Source organism: Clupea harengus, chromosome 12, assembly GCF_900700415.2.
Source record: "Clupea harengus chromosome 12, Ch_v2.0.2, whole genome shotgun sequence".
Classification (NCBI taxonomy): Eukaryota; Metazoa; Chordata; class Actinopteri; order Clupeiformes; family Clupeidae; genus Clupea; species Clupea harengus.
In genome coordinates, this window is record NC_045163.1 from 17,681,795 (window position 1) to 17,699,989 (window position 18,195).

Genomic DNA, 18,195 nt, shown 5'->3' on the forward strand with positions numbered 1-18,195 from the left:
ACACTCATACTCACAACACATATATACTACACACACTGTACACTCACCCTCACAAAACACTGAACATATACAGTAATAAAACACCCAACACTCTCCACTAAGACTATGACAAGACATGTATTCTACAAAGCCACCGATTTATGATGTCAGTGTGTGTGTGAACTGTTGAGAAACTGTTTTCCTGTGACAACTTCCTGTGGTCTCCTACTGGGCTCAAACTTTCACAAACTGCACAAAATGTAAAGTCCTTAGTGTCGACACACTCATTTCTCACCAAACGCTGCACCCAAATCACACACACACACATACATACAAATGTGCATTCATGCTAAACTCTACACACACACACCCCTACACACACTCTAATGCTAAACACTACACACACCACACACACACACACACCTCACTGTCAGGAACGAGGGCTAGATGTTTGAATGTGTGTACCTGTGTGTGTGTACATCAGTGTCTGTGTGTGTGTGTGTCATAGATTGCGCGTAGAGATCCTGCACAGAGGATGTGCGTTCTCTGCTGCCTCAAAAAAAAATCATTCTGGGAAATCTGGTTGCCTCACAAGGCAGTGGCGTCACTTCCTTGCATGACAAACACGCCGGGTGTCTTTAAAAAGTTGTACGGCGCTGATCATGAGCAGTCTGAAGTGTGTACGCGTCTGAAGCATGAGAGGACATGGCAGGATCGCACCCGCCCTGGGTCCCCAGTCTCAGGACAACAACCGTAAGTCCCCACGACCCCATCCCCCAAAAGACACACACACACACACACACACACACAAACTCAGCTTTTAAGCAGCTCAAAAATGTTACTTCTCAATGATTGAATGTTTTCATGCAGTAGATCAGATTTGATCACAAACATGTTATTTTTTTTATTATTTATATTATTTTATATTTTTACACATTTAAACTTTGCAAGAATTACAGTTTCTCCAAGTGAACAGAGAAATCTGCTAGATTGCTATAATGCATTGTATAGTGAGTTATTTGGTGTTGAAATCCACTGGTAAGAGAAGGTGACACTGGTGCACTAATTGACATAATGTGTGACCTGTTCATAAGTCTTGGGTCAAAGTCAGTGTTCTCCGTTCTTGAATTCTGCTTAGGGGTTAGAGTTCTCTGTTCTTGAGCTCTGGTTAGGGTTAGGGTTCTGTGTTCTTGAGCCCTGGTGAAGAGTTAGAGTTCTCTGTTCTTGAGCTCTGGGTAAGGGCTTGTGTTCTCTGTTCTTGAACCTTAGCTCAGGATGGGTCTGAGAACACGTTAGACATGTTGGTCAGGGCCCCTGTGTTGGCATTGTAAACTTGCAGGGTTACAGTGTTGAATGGGTAGGTCTAGGGGTCTGTTTGAAGGGGATTTAACAGATCGGTTTTGAATCCAACATCACATCATCTTACATGCATGATATGATATGCCTGCTTTCCAGCACACACACCCCAGACAGACACTGTCAGCAAATCCTTCATCATCATTCAGGTGAAGAGCATAAGTCAAGCTAAATACTAAAACACTGAGTCACTTTGCAAGTTATGCCTGAATGAAAATGACATTAGTAGTTGAGCTGAAGTAATGTGTGTATCTCTCTCTCTCTCTCCAGTGTGTGTGTCACTGCTGGTCTTACTCCTGGTGTGTACGTGTGTGTCGAGGACTGAGGGTGTGTCGTGTTCCCAGACCTCCTGCTGCAACTCTCTCCAGAAAACCCTACAGCTCACACGCCTCCTGCACCGAGAGTCAACAGCACTGCTCAAGACATATGTGAGTACTTACAGTCAACATACACATCACATAGAGTCACACACCACTGCTCAAGACATACATGAGTACTTACAGTCAACATACACATCACATACACACACCACTGCTCAAGACATACATGAGTAAATGTCAACATACACATCACATACAGTCACACACCACTGCTCAAGACATACATGAGTACTTACTGCCAACATACACATCACATACAATCACACACCACTGCTCAAAACATGTGAGTAGTTTACATACACATCACATACAGTCACACACTCAAATTATGTGAGTACAGCTTGCCTACACAGTCATACAGTCAGAGGCTACAGGGCTGTCCAAGGCATATGTGAATACTTTAGTCCTACAAAGTTTACCTACAGACCACAACCGAGCTCAAATGTGCGTGGAGTTTATATGCAGTTTTTTAGAGTGTTGAGTCTAATTGTTTTGCGTGGAATTCACGCAGAGTTTATGCTTATAAGGTTTATATGTAATTGAGTTGGTCATTTAGTTGAATGGGTTACTCGATGCGTTTTATGAGTCAGTTGAAGTACACTGACCCAGTCTATTATATTTAGAACACAGTTGTGCTTCATGGGAATTTGAATGTGGGCAGCTTCTTCTCTGTTATCAGTAACGTTCTTCATGAGCTGACAGTCCGCACAAGCACGCACGCACGCACACACACACACAAAGCTGCCTATCTGGCCCCTGTGGTTTCACACTCCCACTGTGGAAAGCTGATGACACTCATCACTTACGTACAGCAGAGCTGACATCATTCAGAGCAGCGGTTTCCTCAGTAATTTACTGTCAGAAAGTGACCAATGACCTCTGACCTTATGCTCCTCCCCATCTGCAGAAAGCCAATCAGGGCGAGGGGGTGGAGTTAATCTGCCAGGCGCAATCGGAGGGTGTCCCTGAGGCGACAGTGTCGGGTCAGGACTGGGCGGAGCGCCTGATGGGCATTCATGTGAGGCTCCAGGAGTTCGTGCCCCACCTGCGACATGTTGCCGAGCAACAGGCGGACCTGCAGCCGGTCGGCTCCCCACTGCTGAACACACTGGCACAGGTGCAGCTGCGCTGCCCCCACCTGTCCGGGAGGATGCACTGCCTCCTGCAGCTGCTGCTCCCAAACAGCGTCCTCGAGCCCCCCGGCCCCACCGGCCAGCCCCCGCTGCCCCCCCTCAACTCCTTCCAGCAGAAGGCGTATGGCTGCAACGTGCTCACCCGCTTCCGCGCCTTCCTCTTCAACAGCCAACGGGAGCTGAAAGCCCTCAGGGGCGTGGCCTGCAAACGACGGACAGAGCCACCCTCTTATACGATTGGGTTCCACAGACACTGAGCCCGCCCTTAACCACAGACTGACCTTTCCACACTGTTGCACTCTATTTATTTGGCGTTATTTATTGGATATTGAATGGTAATTATGTGTAATGTTTAAATTATATTTGTATGCTGTACCTGTAAAGCCTAGCTGGTCTGGGCTCTTCCTGATGGAAGAAACAGCGGAATGATGTCCTGTCCTGCCTATACTCCATGAACACGTAGTGTTCACTTTATCCGACACACACACAGCTAGCAGGCGAGAATACACCAGTCTTTCTAGGATTTGCCTTTTCTCTCTCTGCCTCTCTCTCCCTCATACACACACACACACACACGAGTAACACCCTCATACAACAGGTCCTGCCTTGAGAGTCAAGATTTCTGAACTGAATAAATCACTTAAGAACCCCAAAGAACAAATGGCCAGACAAGTCCTTTGGATGAGTCAGCAAGCACTCTGTCATCTGTGGAGGTTTATGAGACTGTGAAATAAATAATGTCTGATAATGCTTTCATAACGACAGATGATGACTGCACATTTTCTGCAATGTGAAAAATAAAACTTTCCACAGAAGGGACTGGACGTAGTGCGTGTTCAGATTGTGTGTGTTCCGCCATGAGTGTGTCTGGAGCAGACAGAAACATGACACACTGACTCCTGAGGGCTTCTCACAGGGCTGTCTGTAGACAATGTGTCTGACACACACACACACACACACACACACACACACAGTATGTGCATACTGTAAGTACAAAGGCTGTGTGAGGGTGTATATGTGTATATATATATAATATGTGTGTGTGTGTGTGTGTGTGTGTAAAAGTAGAGATGTGTTTGTGTTAAAAGTGTGTGTGTGTCTGTGTGTATTTGTTGAGTGTGTGAGGAAGTGGTGTGGGTGATCTCACATAAGGGTGACGCATGTCTAAGACCAGCACAACATCAGATAGGAAAGACTTTATGCAAGAGTCCGACTGGCCTGTCACAAGGTCCAGCGTGAACATCCCCTCTCCCTGCTTCATTAAATAAATAAATAAATAAATGAATAAATAAACACATTTTTAAAACCACACGCACTCTCCCTCTCCCTGTCAGACCTGTGACCGCTACCGCTCCACTCATCTGCAGCACTTCAGAGAATGTTTACTGTGCTGAGGTCTAGGAAATTAAAATTAAATAATCCCTGCACTCGCTCAGTCACACAAACATGGACACATGTGCACACACGCACGCACACACTTGATGCACTTTCCCCGAGTCACGAGCTACACACTGGAAGGAGGAGGATGTACTTGAGGTTATGCCTCCTAGTTCCCTCTTCACTGCCAGCTGGGCAAAACCCAGGGTTCATAAACTAAATGACTAAACACAAACACCAGACACACAGACAATACAGATTAAACACCCACATATTACACACACAACCTTCCTCACCATACAGACAACACACACACATAAAATTCCTTTTATGGAGGCATCTTCAAGGCAGTACAGATTATCAGTATCAGCTATAAAATCACACTTTATCAAGTGTTACCAGAGAGTGCATCCATCACAATGGGAGTGTTTCAAGTTGATTTACAGAGATGTTCATTTCTGATTCATCTGTGTATTCACTCATTTGAGCATACATCAACACACACTCATACAAGACACACACACACACACACACACACACTTGATCTTGCCTGATCACCCATAATTCCAACTTTCCTCAACAGTACGGTCAGATACCCATTCCCATCTCAGTCTGCAGACTCCACTGGGACTATAATCCAAAATAGTACAAACCACACACCGACACTCCATAGCAAGGCACAACCCACTTCTCCAGCAGACTGAGTGCAGGGTGCAGCTGAGAACACCAGAGCACCCACGGCTGAGAAATTCTGGAGATGAGAACATCCACAACCGAGAGCGATCGCAGCTCAGAACATCCACAGCCAAGAACGATCGCATCTCGGGGCGTCTGCAGCCGAGAACATTGGCAGCTGATCACACCTGAGTATCTGCAGCTGAGGACGTCCACATCTGAGCACACCTGGGCAGCTGCAGCTGAGGACATCCACATCTGCTCTGCTCTCTGTGCACCTGCTCCCAGCCATCCCATAATAAATCCACCTGTCACGTTCATTTTATTTTCAAATTTTATTAAAAAAAAAAAAAAAACTCCTTGTGACATTCCAGTGTTTTTTTGTTTCTTCTTCCATTTTTCTATCACAACGGAAACAAATATGCAATGAGATGAACAGATTGTCAACCATTTAGCATCTCTTAAAGTCATCTCTGTTCTTCAGTCCACCAACGTTTGTGTCCTGGTTCAGCACACAACCGGACCCCATTCACCAAAGGTTCTGCTTGGAGGTTAACATGACTGTTCACAAGCCTCTGTCCGGAGTCTCTCCCTCGTCCCATCATTGAAAAAACAGAGGACGCTAACGCTACATAGCTCCCACTCAACAGTCTCTGGTGGCTGCAACACACTGACAGACGAAGCCAACGCTACGCGGCTCGCACCCCGAAGGGTCTCCTAGAGCCTGCACACCAGCGCCCCCTGCTGTTTACAGAGAGTTGGCAAGCTTCAGAAGCTTTTTTTGGTATACATTTACATGGAAAAAAATATGTGGTGAGTGGTGATTCTGGGTAGTGAAATGCATTGTGGGTTTTAGGGCAGGAGGGGGGGTTCTCCTTAGACAAGCTTGGTTTCAGCCTGCAGACAGCTAGCACCACCTCTGCCCCCTCCCACACACACCCTCAAGGTCCTCTTTACCCATGATACACCTGCTGAGTACTGACCTCTGCCGTCTCAGGTGTTCCGGTCACATGATTGGACAGGCCACTTGGGTGTGCGGGTCAGGTGATTGGACAGACTGCTGTTGTTGGTGTTGTGGAGGGGCTGTCTGCATCTCAAGTCTTATTGTGCTGAACTGAGTGTTGGCAGCATTCAGAGTCTTCAGAGGATGGCGGATTAGGCAGGTAAATAGCAAACTCCCGAGTACACTGTGACCCCAGGTGGTGAGTGACGCCCCACCTGTCCTGCTCACGTCACATTCAACACTCTTCAGAATGTGTCTGCGTGTAGGTGTGGGAGTGTTTATGTAGATATGGACGTGTCGACATGTATGTCAATGTGTGTGTATGTGCTCATGTGAATAATTTAGTTTATGTGTTCATGCATGTGTATATATGTGCGTGTGTGTGTGTTGCCCGTATCAATGGTTATGCGACACAGAGCAGCCTAGTCTGTCACAAAGCTCAGTCTCTCCGCGCTCCTCGTGGCTCTCCTTATGTTTGTCTGTAGGGGGCGCCAAACAGCTGCAACAGCATTGCACAGCATTTTAGGTAGTGCCAGAGGCCCGACATGCAGCCAGGCGATAGCCAGACGTTCCCGAGGAGAGCCAGACGTTCCCGAGAATATCCTGACGCCCCGACGAGAGCCAGACGTCTGGGGACACAGGTGGGGCTGGTTGGGCTTTGAGTGTTCAGGTCAAACAGGTGGACATTCATCATCAACTTTAAAAACTTCTCTGTGGACAGTATACAGCAAAGCTCTAAGCATACTCAATAATCTATTAGATTTCTTATAATGACCGTTCCTTCCGTCACACCACACGAGGGCACCAATGCCACTCCTCCCATGTCGGAGACTACAGGTGTGTGGTGTGTGTGTGTGTGTGTGTGTGTGTGTGTGTGTGGTGTGTGTGTGTTGTGTGTGTGTAAGCGAGCGTGTATGAGTGCCTGTATGAACAGCGTGAACATGAGACACAGGGGTATTCTGTCCTAATGGTTTAAAGTTAGATGTATGTACGGTATGCAGCGGAGGTCTGGGGGGGTTAGGGTGGGGGGGGTTTGGGGCTGGACACAGTGCCGTGTTCTCTGGGGGGGGGTTGGGCACTGTGTAGAGCACGCTCATATCTTCAGAGCCTTCAGCATGTCCATCCTCTTCCTCAGCAGCTCACTGAGCTCAGACATGGAACGCAGGTAGCTGCTCTGAACCTTCCCAAACACCGTCTTCATAATGGAGCCATCCTCCTGCACACAGGCACACACACACAAACAAACAAAGGACATGATGGAGTGTTACAAACACCACAGATATCAGGCGCACTGCTGGTCAGTCAGGCGCCTTTCAGCTTTAGTGGGTAATACTTGGAGTAAAGCTACTGCCATCTAGTGGACAAATGTGAAATTTCAGCCATATGGGCAGATTACCCCATGTGTCTGAACCTCATATAGCAGCACACAACTAATGCCACTATAAACTATTTCATTCTCCTGTCTCTAACACACACACAAACCTCTGAGTCGTCCAGCGATAGACTTCCAAGCTTGAGAGCGGTGATACGAATCTCCTGTTCCTTAAGGTGCTCTAGTGCCTGTGACATCACCGTCTGCACACCTCCAACCAGCTCCAGAAAACTACACACTACAACAGGCTACCACACACACAAAAACACGTAATAAGTACAGGACAGCAATCACTCGGAGGCAAAACAAAAAACACATACAGACACCAGGCTTCAACAAACACTCACACCCTCATGAAAGACACACAATATAACTGAGTGCACGCACACGCACACAAATGTTCCAAACATGACATGTGCCACAATCTGGCAGTGAGGAGGGGGCTGAGTTTTTGCTACCATACACCCCCTTAGGAACACATGATGCATAACCCATTCAGCATCTACACTTCGAAATCTCCTCACACTCAAAATGGATAATACATACTCCAAGACCTGTGTGTATGAGTGTGTGGCGAGGACAGTGTGTGTGCGTGTGTGTGTGTGTGTGTGTGTGTGTGTGTGTGTGGTGTGTGTGTGTGTGTGTGTGTGTGGGTGTGCCTGCGCATATGCCTGTGTTCTCACCGTAGAAATGCTGCTCTCCTTTTTCTTTTTCTTCTTCTTCTGAGCGCTGACCTTCAAGGGCCGCAAGACTCCCGCACAGAACGCCACCACCCACACTACCACACACACCGTCTGGGAGAGAGACAAGCTGTTAAAAACACACACAGAACGCCACCACCCACAATACCACACGACTGAGCTAAGCAGTAAATGGTCACATAGAGGTGTAGTTTCACACAGAGTTGCTATATGTACGAATTTTGAACACACACACATGCACACACACACACATATATAGAGACACACACACACAAACCCATACATACAAACACACACCATCTGAGATGGGAGAGGTTACACAAACCCAGACAGAGGAGAAAAGAGCCAGTGGATCTAGGATCTTACCTCTACAAAGAGCACCAGCGCCTCCAGATGGCTGGGGTGAGTATTGCATTGCTCGTCCCTCATCACTACCAGATCTCCTTTACATTTGGACAGGATGTCTGCCAAGAGGAGAGCAGAGCAGACTGTCAGGAAGGAGAGGACACACCTATGGAGCCATTACAGCTCACCAGTTTCATCAGAGTCCAGGTACGATGAAGGTACTCACCCTGCAACTGCTGCAGTAGGGCTTTGAAGCTCTTGGACATCTTAACCTGTGCCTCCGATGACTCATCTGATGCAGAAACACACACACACACTCCAAATTACCAGTGGCTGTGACAATGGGCATGTGTGTGTAAGCGTGTGGATGAGTGTGTGTGGTGCCTGTGTGAGTGTGTGTTTGTGTCACCTAGGCCAGTGCTGTCCATCTCCAGGAGAGGGGGCACGAGCCACAGGGCAGAGAGCTGACAGGAACAGCAGCCTGTCTGCAGAGCCACACTCAACCGTGTAGGGGGGGGGCCAAACAAAGGGTACGTCTGAAACACACACACACACACACACACACCAGTGTAATGATCAATCATGCAAACACACGATCATGTAGGCAGAGGACCCAACACTGGTTACAGCTGACACACACACACAGTGGCGACGCCAGACATTTTTTTCTGCAGGTGCTATGGGGGAGCTCGGCGTTTTAGTGAGGGTGCTATGAAATGAGGATGATAGCCTATGTGTCACATGGTTCTCTACTACAACAACTTTACATGTTTGCTCTCTGAAGCGTCTTTGGGTCCATGAAAAGCGCTAAACAAACCGATTGTATTATTATTATCATTATCTAGGCTTCTTCCGACAGACGCGCACATCTGCGACGGTCCACTGACAAAAAGGCATACAGCAGGTTATAGAGTCCGCAATCCCAAATACCTAACTTACTTTAAAACACTTGTGGTAGTGAGGATTAAATTTGGGCGACAGGTGACCACTACCATGTCAGATAGAGTGAAAATTAATCTTGGAATAGAGATAGAATTAACTAAAACAGTCAAAGAGTCAGAAATGCGTTAAAAAGGTATATATTATTTCAGTTCACAATCATCAGTAATCACATAGAACCTTATGTGTACTAGCACGCAGACAGACTGCTTGTCTTAGGCTAAAGAGTCTCTGATTTTTTAAGGGGGGCTCCAAAAAGAGGAAAAAGGCAAAAAGTTAAAATCTTCGGCAAAAAAGGGCATCTCGTTTCTACTTCAACCGAAACGAGTCTTCAGCGACACAGGGCAATCAATGCATGCAACAAATCAGACAGCTTTCATTAATGTTACACAGCTAACAATACCTTAGTTACACTGTACTCCAACCACGCCAACTGTTCCAACCAGCTTTTACAAAAACTCCTTTGTTGGACTCCAAACATGCAAGGTGGATATTTCTGGAGTTTTGGTCTTCTCGGACCATCCTGAGCGTTCATGCTAATGTCACTGATGCTGCTAGTCCCATGGTTAGCACCCTCAGTAGCCTAGTGGTGGAGGGTTGACCTCCTTGACCACAACGTTCCTCTCCTTAAAAATCCACAGCAGATACCCCTGGCATTTCTTCTTCTTCTACGTCACTCTTGTTTCTTAATCGTTCTTCCAAACATGGACATTTAGGTAGCAAAAACCGATGCATTGTTGATATTCACTTGAAACTACAACGCACTAGTAGCTCGCTTTCTTCTTCAACCGTCCGGTAACGTCAACATTCAAGCGTGCAACGTGAAAGTTGGGTCAAAGGTTATGACAGAATGATTGCTCTGTGTCTAAAACAATCTGTTCATTTCAATCTGTTATTATTTTCTTTTGTGAGTTAAATATTATGATCACACAATAAATAACACAGAATGAAATTAAATAACAATAATAAATAAACCATTATTTTCTTGGGGGTGCTATGGCTAATCCAGGGGGAGCTAGAGCACCCCCTAGCGCCGCCCCTGCACACACACACACAGTGTCATGATCAATCATGCAAACACACGATCATGTAGGCAGAGGACCCAACACTGGTTACAGCTGATACACACACACACACACACACAGTGTCATGACCAATCATGCAAACACACGATCATGTAGGCAGAGGACCCAACACTGGTTACGGCTGACACACACACACACACACACAGTGTCATGATCAATCATGCAATCACACGATCATGTAGGCAGAGGACCCAACACTGGTTACGGCTGACACACACACACACAGACACACACACACACACACACACACACACACACACACAAGATTTTGATGCACAAAATGATGTTTCCGTCTGAAAGTTGCAATTCTGTTTCAAACGGTACATTCTGCGAATTCCGTCCGTTTTCTGTTATCGCGGAAATTTACTCCCCGCATACCCCCTGAACCACTTCGCGTACCCCTGGGGGTACGCGTACCCCAGTTTGGGAACCGATGATGTAGGCAGAGGACCCAACACTGGTTACGGCTGACACACACACACACACACACGCACACACACGCACACACACGCACACACACACACACACAGTGTCATGATCAATCATGCAAACACGCGTACCCCAGTTTGGGAACCGATGATGTAGGCAGAGGACCCAACACTGGCTACGGCTGAAACACTCACACAAAGTTAGTCTAACATACAGCGTGCCATTCATTCCCCTTGGATGTGTTTGCGTACCTTTGTGTGTGTTTTTGTAAAATCCGCTGCTTCTTGAAGGGCAGTCTCTAGTTGTGGGAGAAGTTTGTGCAAGGTGGCAGGTTTTGAGGCCACTCCATTCTCATTGGTCTTCCCAGAGTTCTGTGGGGGAGGGGCTGGGCTCAACAGTGCTAGGCAGCCAATCAGACGTAACGTTAGGGAGCGCACCTTCAGCCATATGATTTCCTCTTCCACAGACTGCTTTCTGTGTGCCTCCGTCAGATGCCTGCAAACACACACACACAAACGGTCAGCTCCTACCACATCACATTTGATGACAAGTAGTATGCTTGCAAGTTGCCATCCTGATAGAACTACATGCTAGCATTACCCTGTGGACTGCAAACATGCCAGCTGTATAACGTTAATCTTAGCCTGCAAAATGACAGCTGTAGCCTGTACAATGTTAGCTTGAGCTTGTAGCTTGCAGAATGTTAGCTTTAGCTGGTAGCATTTGGAAATCACGTCTACAAATGGGGTCGGTCACGACAAAAATCGTGATATTATGATATGACGAATTTAAATAAGTATGCATCAAATAACGGAGCAAATAATGGAGCGTTTCAGGAAATAAATGTGGTGTACAATGAGAAAAGTATCTCACCAGTTTTTTTTTATGCGTCTCAGCTAGCAGTTAAACGTTTTTCGTCATTTTTGTTAGCGATAGCTTATTCTGGTAGCATATCCATCACGCTTATGGAGCAAAATCCTAACAAAGGAACCACTCAAATTGCACAGAGCAGAGCAGACCTCTTTGGACTAAAAGGGGTAAAGATGGAGCTAAATCTTTTGCAACTTATATCTTTGGACAGCGTAGAGGACGACTCCTATATTTTACATATTTCAGTTAATGAGTAGACATTCAGTAAGCTATCCATATGAAGTGACGCTACAACTTTAACTTATTCAGGGACTGAAATTGTATTAAAGTAACACTATGCAACAATTGACCTATGGCTAAGCCCCGCCCCTCGAACGTAGACGAGCCAATGGCAGTTTAGTAACAACTGCACTCGGACATCTTGAGTTTACAACTCCATAGAGTAGCATTAGAAACCGTGATTCTTCACTTGTTTTATGGGGTTTGTTGTAATGTAAGTTGAACAAAAATGGTCAAACGATGTGCATGGGGTAGATACAACACCTATACGAGGTATCATGAGAGGATAGGCAATGGGGTATATTTTATCCCATTTCCCAAACTAAAACAAGGCAGGGCCAAATGTCTCCGGTGGATTAAGTTGTGTGGCAGACCACACAGTCAACTACGTTCATTAGCTATCTGCCATACTCTTGTTAGGTTGGAATTTTCCTCTGCTAAAACAATCAACTAAGCTTACATGATCATACTCATTATTCACATTATTGTCATTGACAGTACCGGCTTACTTTCACCACTGATGTTATACTAGGCTTAGGCAAGTTATCTCTGGCTAAAACTAGCTAACGTTAATGTTAGCTATTCACTAGCTGTGCTAGCGTAACTATGTCAGTTAGCGGACAGTTTGTTAAAAATCAGCCATTCTATTAAACAATCGATATGCACAAGTATACAAAAGTTTAATAATGAATTAACATGACAACGTGAACATTTGCCGATAACACACCGTTTTGTTACGGTGTGTCTGGTTGGGAGGTGCAAAGATAGATGTTTTGTTACAATGTCAGTTTAACATTCTATTGTGTTTCCGTTGTGGTTCGTGCGCTTCAATAAGTGTTTTCATTTCAAGTTGTCATTGTACGAACTAAGCCTTAACTGTCAATTCGCGTGACCCTTATATAACTATAAATAAGACAAACGAACTAATCAGTTCAGCCAATTCAAGCGTATTATTTAATGTTCGTGTTATCTACAGCTAACCTGCATACATCTGGACCTTAACAAGGCATCGTTGGTATGTTTTATCCTTTGTTGTGAATTTTGTGAGATACAATATATGTTTATTTAACCTATCGTAACTGTATGCAATGACTATATGTTTATGCTAGAATTGATTTGTCTATGTCTTTTGTAAATTTCAGTTTTACACTTCCTATCTACTATCATTAAACCTGTGGACTACGTATATCTTCAGAGTCGTGATTTGTAGGAAGAGTTTAGCTGGCTGTCAGCGTAGAGCTTACCGAAGACGGCACACACACGCATGCCGGTTACGATAGCTAGCTAGACAGTTAGGACATTGTCCTGTCAGGGGCAGGTTAATGCTAGTTATAATAAACGTAGGTCTACATCTCAGTGCCTCTCCAGATTAGTTAAATTAACTGAAGGTAAATTAATTTAATCTTTCCCTGCGGTGCATGAACAATGCTGGTATTGGATGTATTTATCTGCAATCGTGATGACCGTGAGATGAGGCTTCTACCCTTTGCATAGTGATCTGTACACTTTCGCCTCAAATGTAAGCTTGTTATACCATATCTAGTTTTACATTTTATACATATCCCTCCATTGCATAATGAAGTCCCCTTCGAAAGCTTCTAGACGAAATCAGGTTCTTTTGTCTCCAAAAGTTGTCTAGAGCCTCTTGGGATATCGTTTTGACACTGATAGCTGCCATTGTAAACTCTAGTCAGCTCTGATAACTTGTCCGAGTTAGCAACAGTAACTAAGGGGGACGGGGCTTAGCCATAGGTCAATTCTACCTTAAAATAACAGCTTGAAAAAAATTGTGCCGCTACAATTACTTTTAATATGGAGAATGGCCTCTCCGCCACTGCCATCGGGGGTCTGTAGGGAAATTACTGCGGTCTGTAGGATTTCTGGAGCCGCCTGGTCCTTTGTGTCTGAGCATGCGCGACTAGGATCGGGTTGCGATTTCGATTCAGTGCTAGCCATCTTTCTGCTGGATTAGTAAGTAGTTTATTTGCTGTCCTGCTTTGTCTTGTCTTGCACTTGCTTGATGTTTGACTGTTAGCAAAGTTGTTGACTCGCTAGTTTGTCATAAACGAGGAAAGCAAATTTCAACAGGTTTCGCTGCTAGGGGGAGCTCCAAGCCAAAAACTCCTTAGTGCTGCTTTAAGTAGGACTACATCAGATTAAATGATTCTTTAACTTTTTGTATTTCTATACCTTGAAGTAAATTGTCCAGACATTAAACATTTTAAATTATTTTTTGATGTTATTCACGTGGTTCATTCATTCATGTATCTGTGTGCAAAGAACTGAATGAATTACCAGTTGCTATGCATTCATTTCAGTTTACAAATCACACAGTTCACAAATAACTATATTTAGACTTTCCAATAAAACTATATAACAAAAAAAACTAGCAAATGCATTTCCTGAAGGAAATACAAGTGCATGAAATGCAAAAGTTAAGAAAGGAAGAAGAAAAGAAAGAAGAGTGAAGAAGCAAAGAAGAAAGGAAAGAAGAGTAAAAGAAGGAAAGAAGAGTGGAAGAAAGGAAAGAAGAGTGGAAGAAAGGAAAGAAGAGTGGAAGAAGGAAAGAAAGGAAAGAAGAGTGGAAGAAGGAAAGAAGAGTGGAAGAAGAAAAGAAAGAAGAGTGAAGAAAGGAAAGAAGAGTAGAAAGAAGAGTGAAGAAAGGAAAGAAGAGTAGAAGAAGGAAAGAAGAAAAGAAAGAAGAGTGAAAGAAGGAAAAAAGATTGGAAGAAGGGAAGAAGAGTGGAAGAAGGAAAGAAGAGAGAGTGAAGAGGGAAAATATTGAAAGAAGGAGAGAAAATGGAGTGAAGCAGAGAGATGGAGTGTGAGAGAAAGTAGAGTGAGAGGGATAGAGAGAAAGATAGAGAGAAAAACTAAAAAATGCATTTCCTGAAGGAAATACCAGTGCATGAAATGCAAAAGTTGAGGAAAGGAAGAAGAAAAGGAAGAAGAGTGAAAGAAGGAAAGAAGAGTGGAAAGAAGTGAAGAAAGAAAAGAAGAGTGGAAGAAGAAAAGAAGAGTGGAAGAAGAAGAGTGGAAGAAGGAAAGAAGAGTGAAGAAAGAAAAGAGAGTAGAAGAAGGAAAGAAGAGTAGAAGAAGTAAAGAAGAAAAGAAAGAAGTGAAAGAAGGAAAGAAAAAAGGAAAGGAGAGTGGAAGAAGTAAGGAAGAGTGGAAGAAGGAAAGAAGAAAAGAAAGAAGTGAAAGAAGGAAAGAAGAAAGGAAAGAAGAGTGGCTCTGGATAAAGACAGTAAAGAGAGAGTGAAGAGGGAAAATATTGAAAGAAGGAGAGAAAATGGAGTGAAGCAGAGAGATGGAGTGGAAAAAGGAAAGAAGAGTGGAAGAAGGAAAGAAGAAAGGAAAGAAGAGTGGAAGAAGAAAAGGGATCGAGAGAAAGATGGAGAAAAAAAAAAAGTAGAGTATGGAAGGTGTCTGTTGATATTCCTAGTTATAGAGTTGAATGGAGGGACAGAAAAGAAGAGGAGCCTTGGAACCTTGGCGCAGGTGTCAGTGAAGCACAGGTGCAAGCCAGTTTAAAGACCCTATTATGATGTCACAATGGCCCAATGTAAGTCAATGGGAGAAATTGTATTAGTTTTTATTTAATATTTTAAAAAGTATAAAGTTTAGAAAAATGAAAAATACATAGCATAATTGTCCTTTACAAGACCTATGCAGCAAAGTTTGAACGAAGTTTCTAAGTTAAGCGGTTCAAGCTGAATTAAGCGCAGAAGTCGGTAAAGAGAACTAGAAAATGCATTTCCTGAAGGAAATACCAGTGCATGAAATGCAAAAGTTAAGAAAGGAAGAAAAAAAAAGAAGAGTGAAAGAAGGAAAGAAGAGTGGAAGAAGAGTAAAAGAAGGAAAGAAGTGAGGAAGAAGGAAAGAAGAGTGGAAGAAGGAAAGAAGAAAGAAAAGAAGAGTGAAGAAAGGAAAGAAGAGTGGAAGAAGGAAAGAAGAGTGGAAGAAGGAAAGAAGAAAGGAAAGAAGAGTGAAGAAAGGAAAGAAGAAAAAGAAAGAAGAGTGAAAGAAGGAAAGAAGAAAGGAAAGAAGAGTGAAGAAAGAAGAGTGGAAGAAGAAAAGAAAGAAGGAAAGAAGAAAGGAAAGTAGAGTAAAAGAAGGAAAGAAGTGGAAGAAGGAAAGAAGAGTGAAGAAAGAAAAGAAGAGTAGAAGAAGGAAAGAAGAGTGGAAGAAGGAAAGAAGAAAGGAAAGGAGAGTGGAAGAAGGAAAGAGAGTGGAAGAAAGAAGGAAAAGAGTGGAAGAAGGAAAGAATAATATTCCTAGTTATACAGTTGAATGGAGAGGGACAGAGAGAAGAGGAGCCTTGGAACCTTGGCGCAGGTGTCAGTGAAGCACAGGTGCAAGCCAGTTTAAAGACCCTATTATGATGTCATAATGGCCCAATGTAAGTCAATGGGAGAAATTGTATTAGTTTTTCTTTAATATTTTAAAAAGTATAAAGTTTAGAAAAATGAAAAATACATAGCATAAGGGTCCTTTACAAGACCTATGCAGCAAAGTTTGAACGAAGTTTCTAAGTTAAGCGGTTCAAGCTGAATTAAGCGCAGAAGTCGGTAAAGAGAATAACTAGAAAATGCATTTCCTGAAGGAAATACCAGTGCATGAAATGCAAAAGTTAAGAAAGGAACAAGAAAAGAAAGAAGAGTGAAGAAGCAAAGAAGAAAGGAAAGAAGAGTAAAAGAAGGAAAGAAGAGTGGAAGAAAGGAAAGAAGAGTGGAAGAAGGAAGGAAGAGTGGAAGAAGGAAAGAAGAAAAGAAAGAAGAGTGAAAGAAAGGAAAGAAGAGTGGAAGAAGGAAAGAAGAGTTGAAGAAGAAAAGAAAGAAGAGTGAAGAAAGGAAAGAAGAGTAGAAGAAGGAAAGAAGAAAAGAAAGAAGAGTGGAAGAAGAAAAGAGAAGAGTGAAGAAAGGAAAGAAGAGTAGAAGAAGGAAAGAAGAGTGAAAGAAGGAAAGAAGAAAGGAAAGAGAAAACAAATTAGAGTATGGAAGGTGTCTCTTAATATCCCTAGTTATACAGTTGAATGGAGAGGGACAGAGAGAAGAGGAACCTTGGAACCTTGGCGCAGGTGTCAGTGAAGCACAGGTGCAAGCCAGTTTAATTACCCTATTATGATGTCATAATGGCCCAATGTAAGTCAATGGGGACATTTTTATTAGTTTTTCTTTAAAATCTTAAAAAGTTTAAAGTTCAGAAAAATTAAAAATACATAGCACATGTGTCGTTTACAAGACCTATGCAACAAAGTTTGAACAAAGTTTCTACGTTAAGCGGTTCGAGCTGAATTAAGCGCAGAAAAAGGTAAAAAGAATAATAAGAATAAGAAAAGTTTGGATAACAATACAGGGCATTTCATGCACTGTAATAAGAAGAAGATGAAGAACTAGAAAATGCATTTCCTGAAGGAAATACCAGTGCATGAAATGCAAAAGTAAAGAAAGGAGGAAGAAAAGAAAGAAGAGTGAAAGAAGGAAATAAGAAAGGAAAGAAGAGTAAAGAAAGAAGAGTGAAGAAAGAAAAGAAGAGTGGAAGAAGGAAAGAAGAAAAAAAAGAAAAGTGAAAGAAGGAAAGAAGAGTGAAAGAAGGAAAAAAGAGTGGAAGAAGGAAAGAAAGAAGAGTGAAAGAAGGAAAGAAGAGTGGAAGAAGGAAAGAAGAAAAGAAAGAAGAGAGAAAGAAGGAAAGAAGAGTGGAAGAAGGAAAGAAGAGGGGAAGAAGGAAAGAAGAGTGGAAGAAGAGTGAAGAAAGAAAAGAAGAGTAGAAGAAGGAAAGAAGAGTGGAAGAAGGAAAGAAGAGTGAAGAAAGAAAAGAAGAGTAGAAGAAGGAAAGAAGAGTGGAAGAAGGAAAGAAGAAAGGAAAGAAGAGTGAAGAAAGGAAAGAAGAAAAGAAAGATGAAGGAAAGAAGAGTGAAGAAAGAAAAGAAGAGTAGAAGAAGGAAAGAAGAGTGGAAGAAGGAAAGAAGAAAGGAAAGGAGAGTGGAAGAAGGAAAGAAGAGTGGAAGAACGAAAGAAGAAGAGTGGAAGAAGGAAAGAATAATATTCCTAGTTATATCAGTTGAATGGAGAGGGACAGAGAGAAGAGGAGCCTTGGAACCTTTGGCGCAGGTGTCAGTGAAGCACAGGTGCAAGCCAGTTTTAAAGACCCTATATGATGTCATAATGGCCCAATGTAAGTCAATGGAAGAAATTGTATTAGTTTTTATTTAATATTTTAAAAAAGTATAAAGTTTAGAAAAATGAAAAAATACATAGCATAAGTGTCCT

The 18,195-nt window shown here is 43.3% G+C and overlaps 2 protein-coding genes across 2 annotated transcripts in view; one reads left to right on the forward strand and one right to left on the reverse strand.

The window, feature by feature from the left end:
* The first annotated feature begins 474 nt into the window (after positions 1 to 474).
* m17 (IL-6 subfamily cytokine M17) lies at positions 475 to 3,467 on the forward strand. The gene is made up of 3 exons (XM_012830272.3): positions 475 to 732; positions 1,606 to 1,763; positions 2,623 to 3,467. Exons 1-3 carry the CDS (start codon positions 675 to 677, stop codon positions 3,103 to 3,105), a joined length of 699 nt encoding a protein of 232 aa, XP_012685726.1. The 5' UTR covers positions 475 to 674; the 3' UTR covers positions 3,106 to 3,467.
* A 3,201-nt stretch (positions 3,468 to 6,668) lies between these two features.
* The window catches only part of naa25 (N-alpha-acetyltransferase 25, NatB auxiliary subunit), a 26,255-nt gene continuing 14,728 nt past the window's right edge, over positions 6,669 to 18,195 (reverse strand). The window contains exons 18-24 of the mRNA XM_012830273.3: positions 11,026 to 11,269; positions 8,731 to 8,857; positions 8,548 to 8,613; positions 8,343 to 8,440; positions 7,959 to 8,069; positions 7,386 to 7,523; positions 6,669 to 7,119 (exon numbers count right to left, since the gene is read on the reverse strand). Of these exons, the coding sequence (XP_012685727.2) occupies positions 6,997 to 7,119; positions 7,386 to 7,523; positions 7,959 to 8,069; positions 8,343 to 8,440; positions 8,548 to 8,613; positions 8,731 to 8,857; positions 11,026 to 11,269 (907 nt within the window). The 3' untranslated portion in view covers positions 6,669 to 6,996. The remainder of the gene's footprint in view (positions 7,120 to 7,385; positions 7,524 to 7,958; positions 8,070 to 8,342; positions 8,441 to 8,547; positions 8,614 to 8,730; positions 8,858 to 11,025; positions 11,270 to 18,195) is intronic.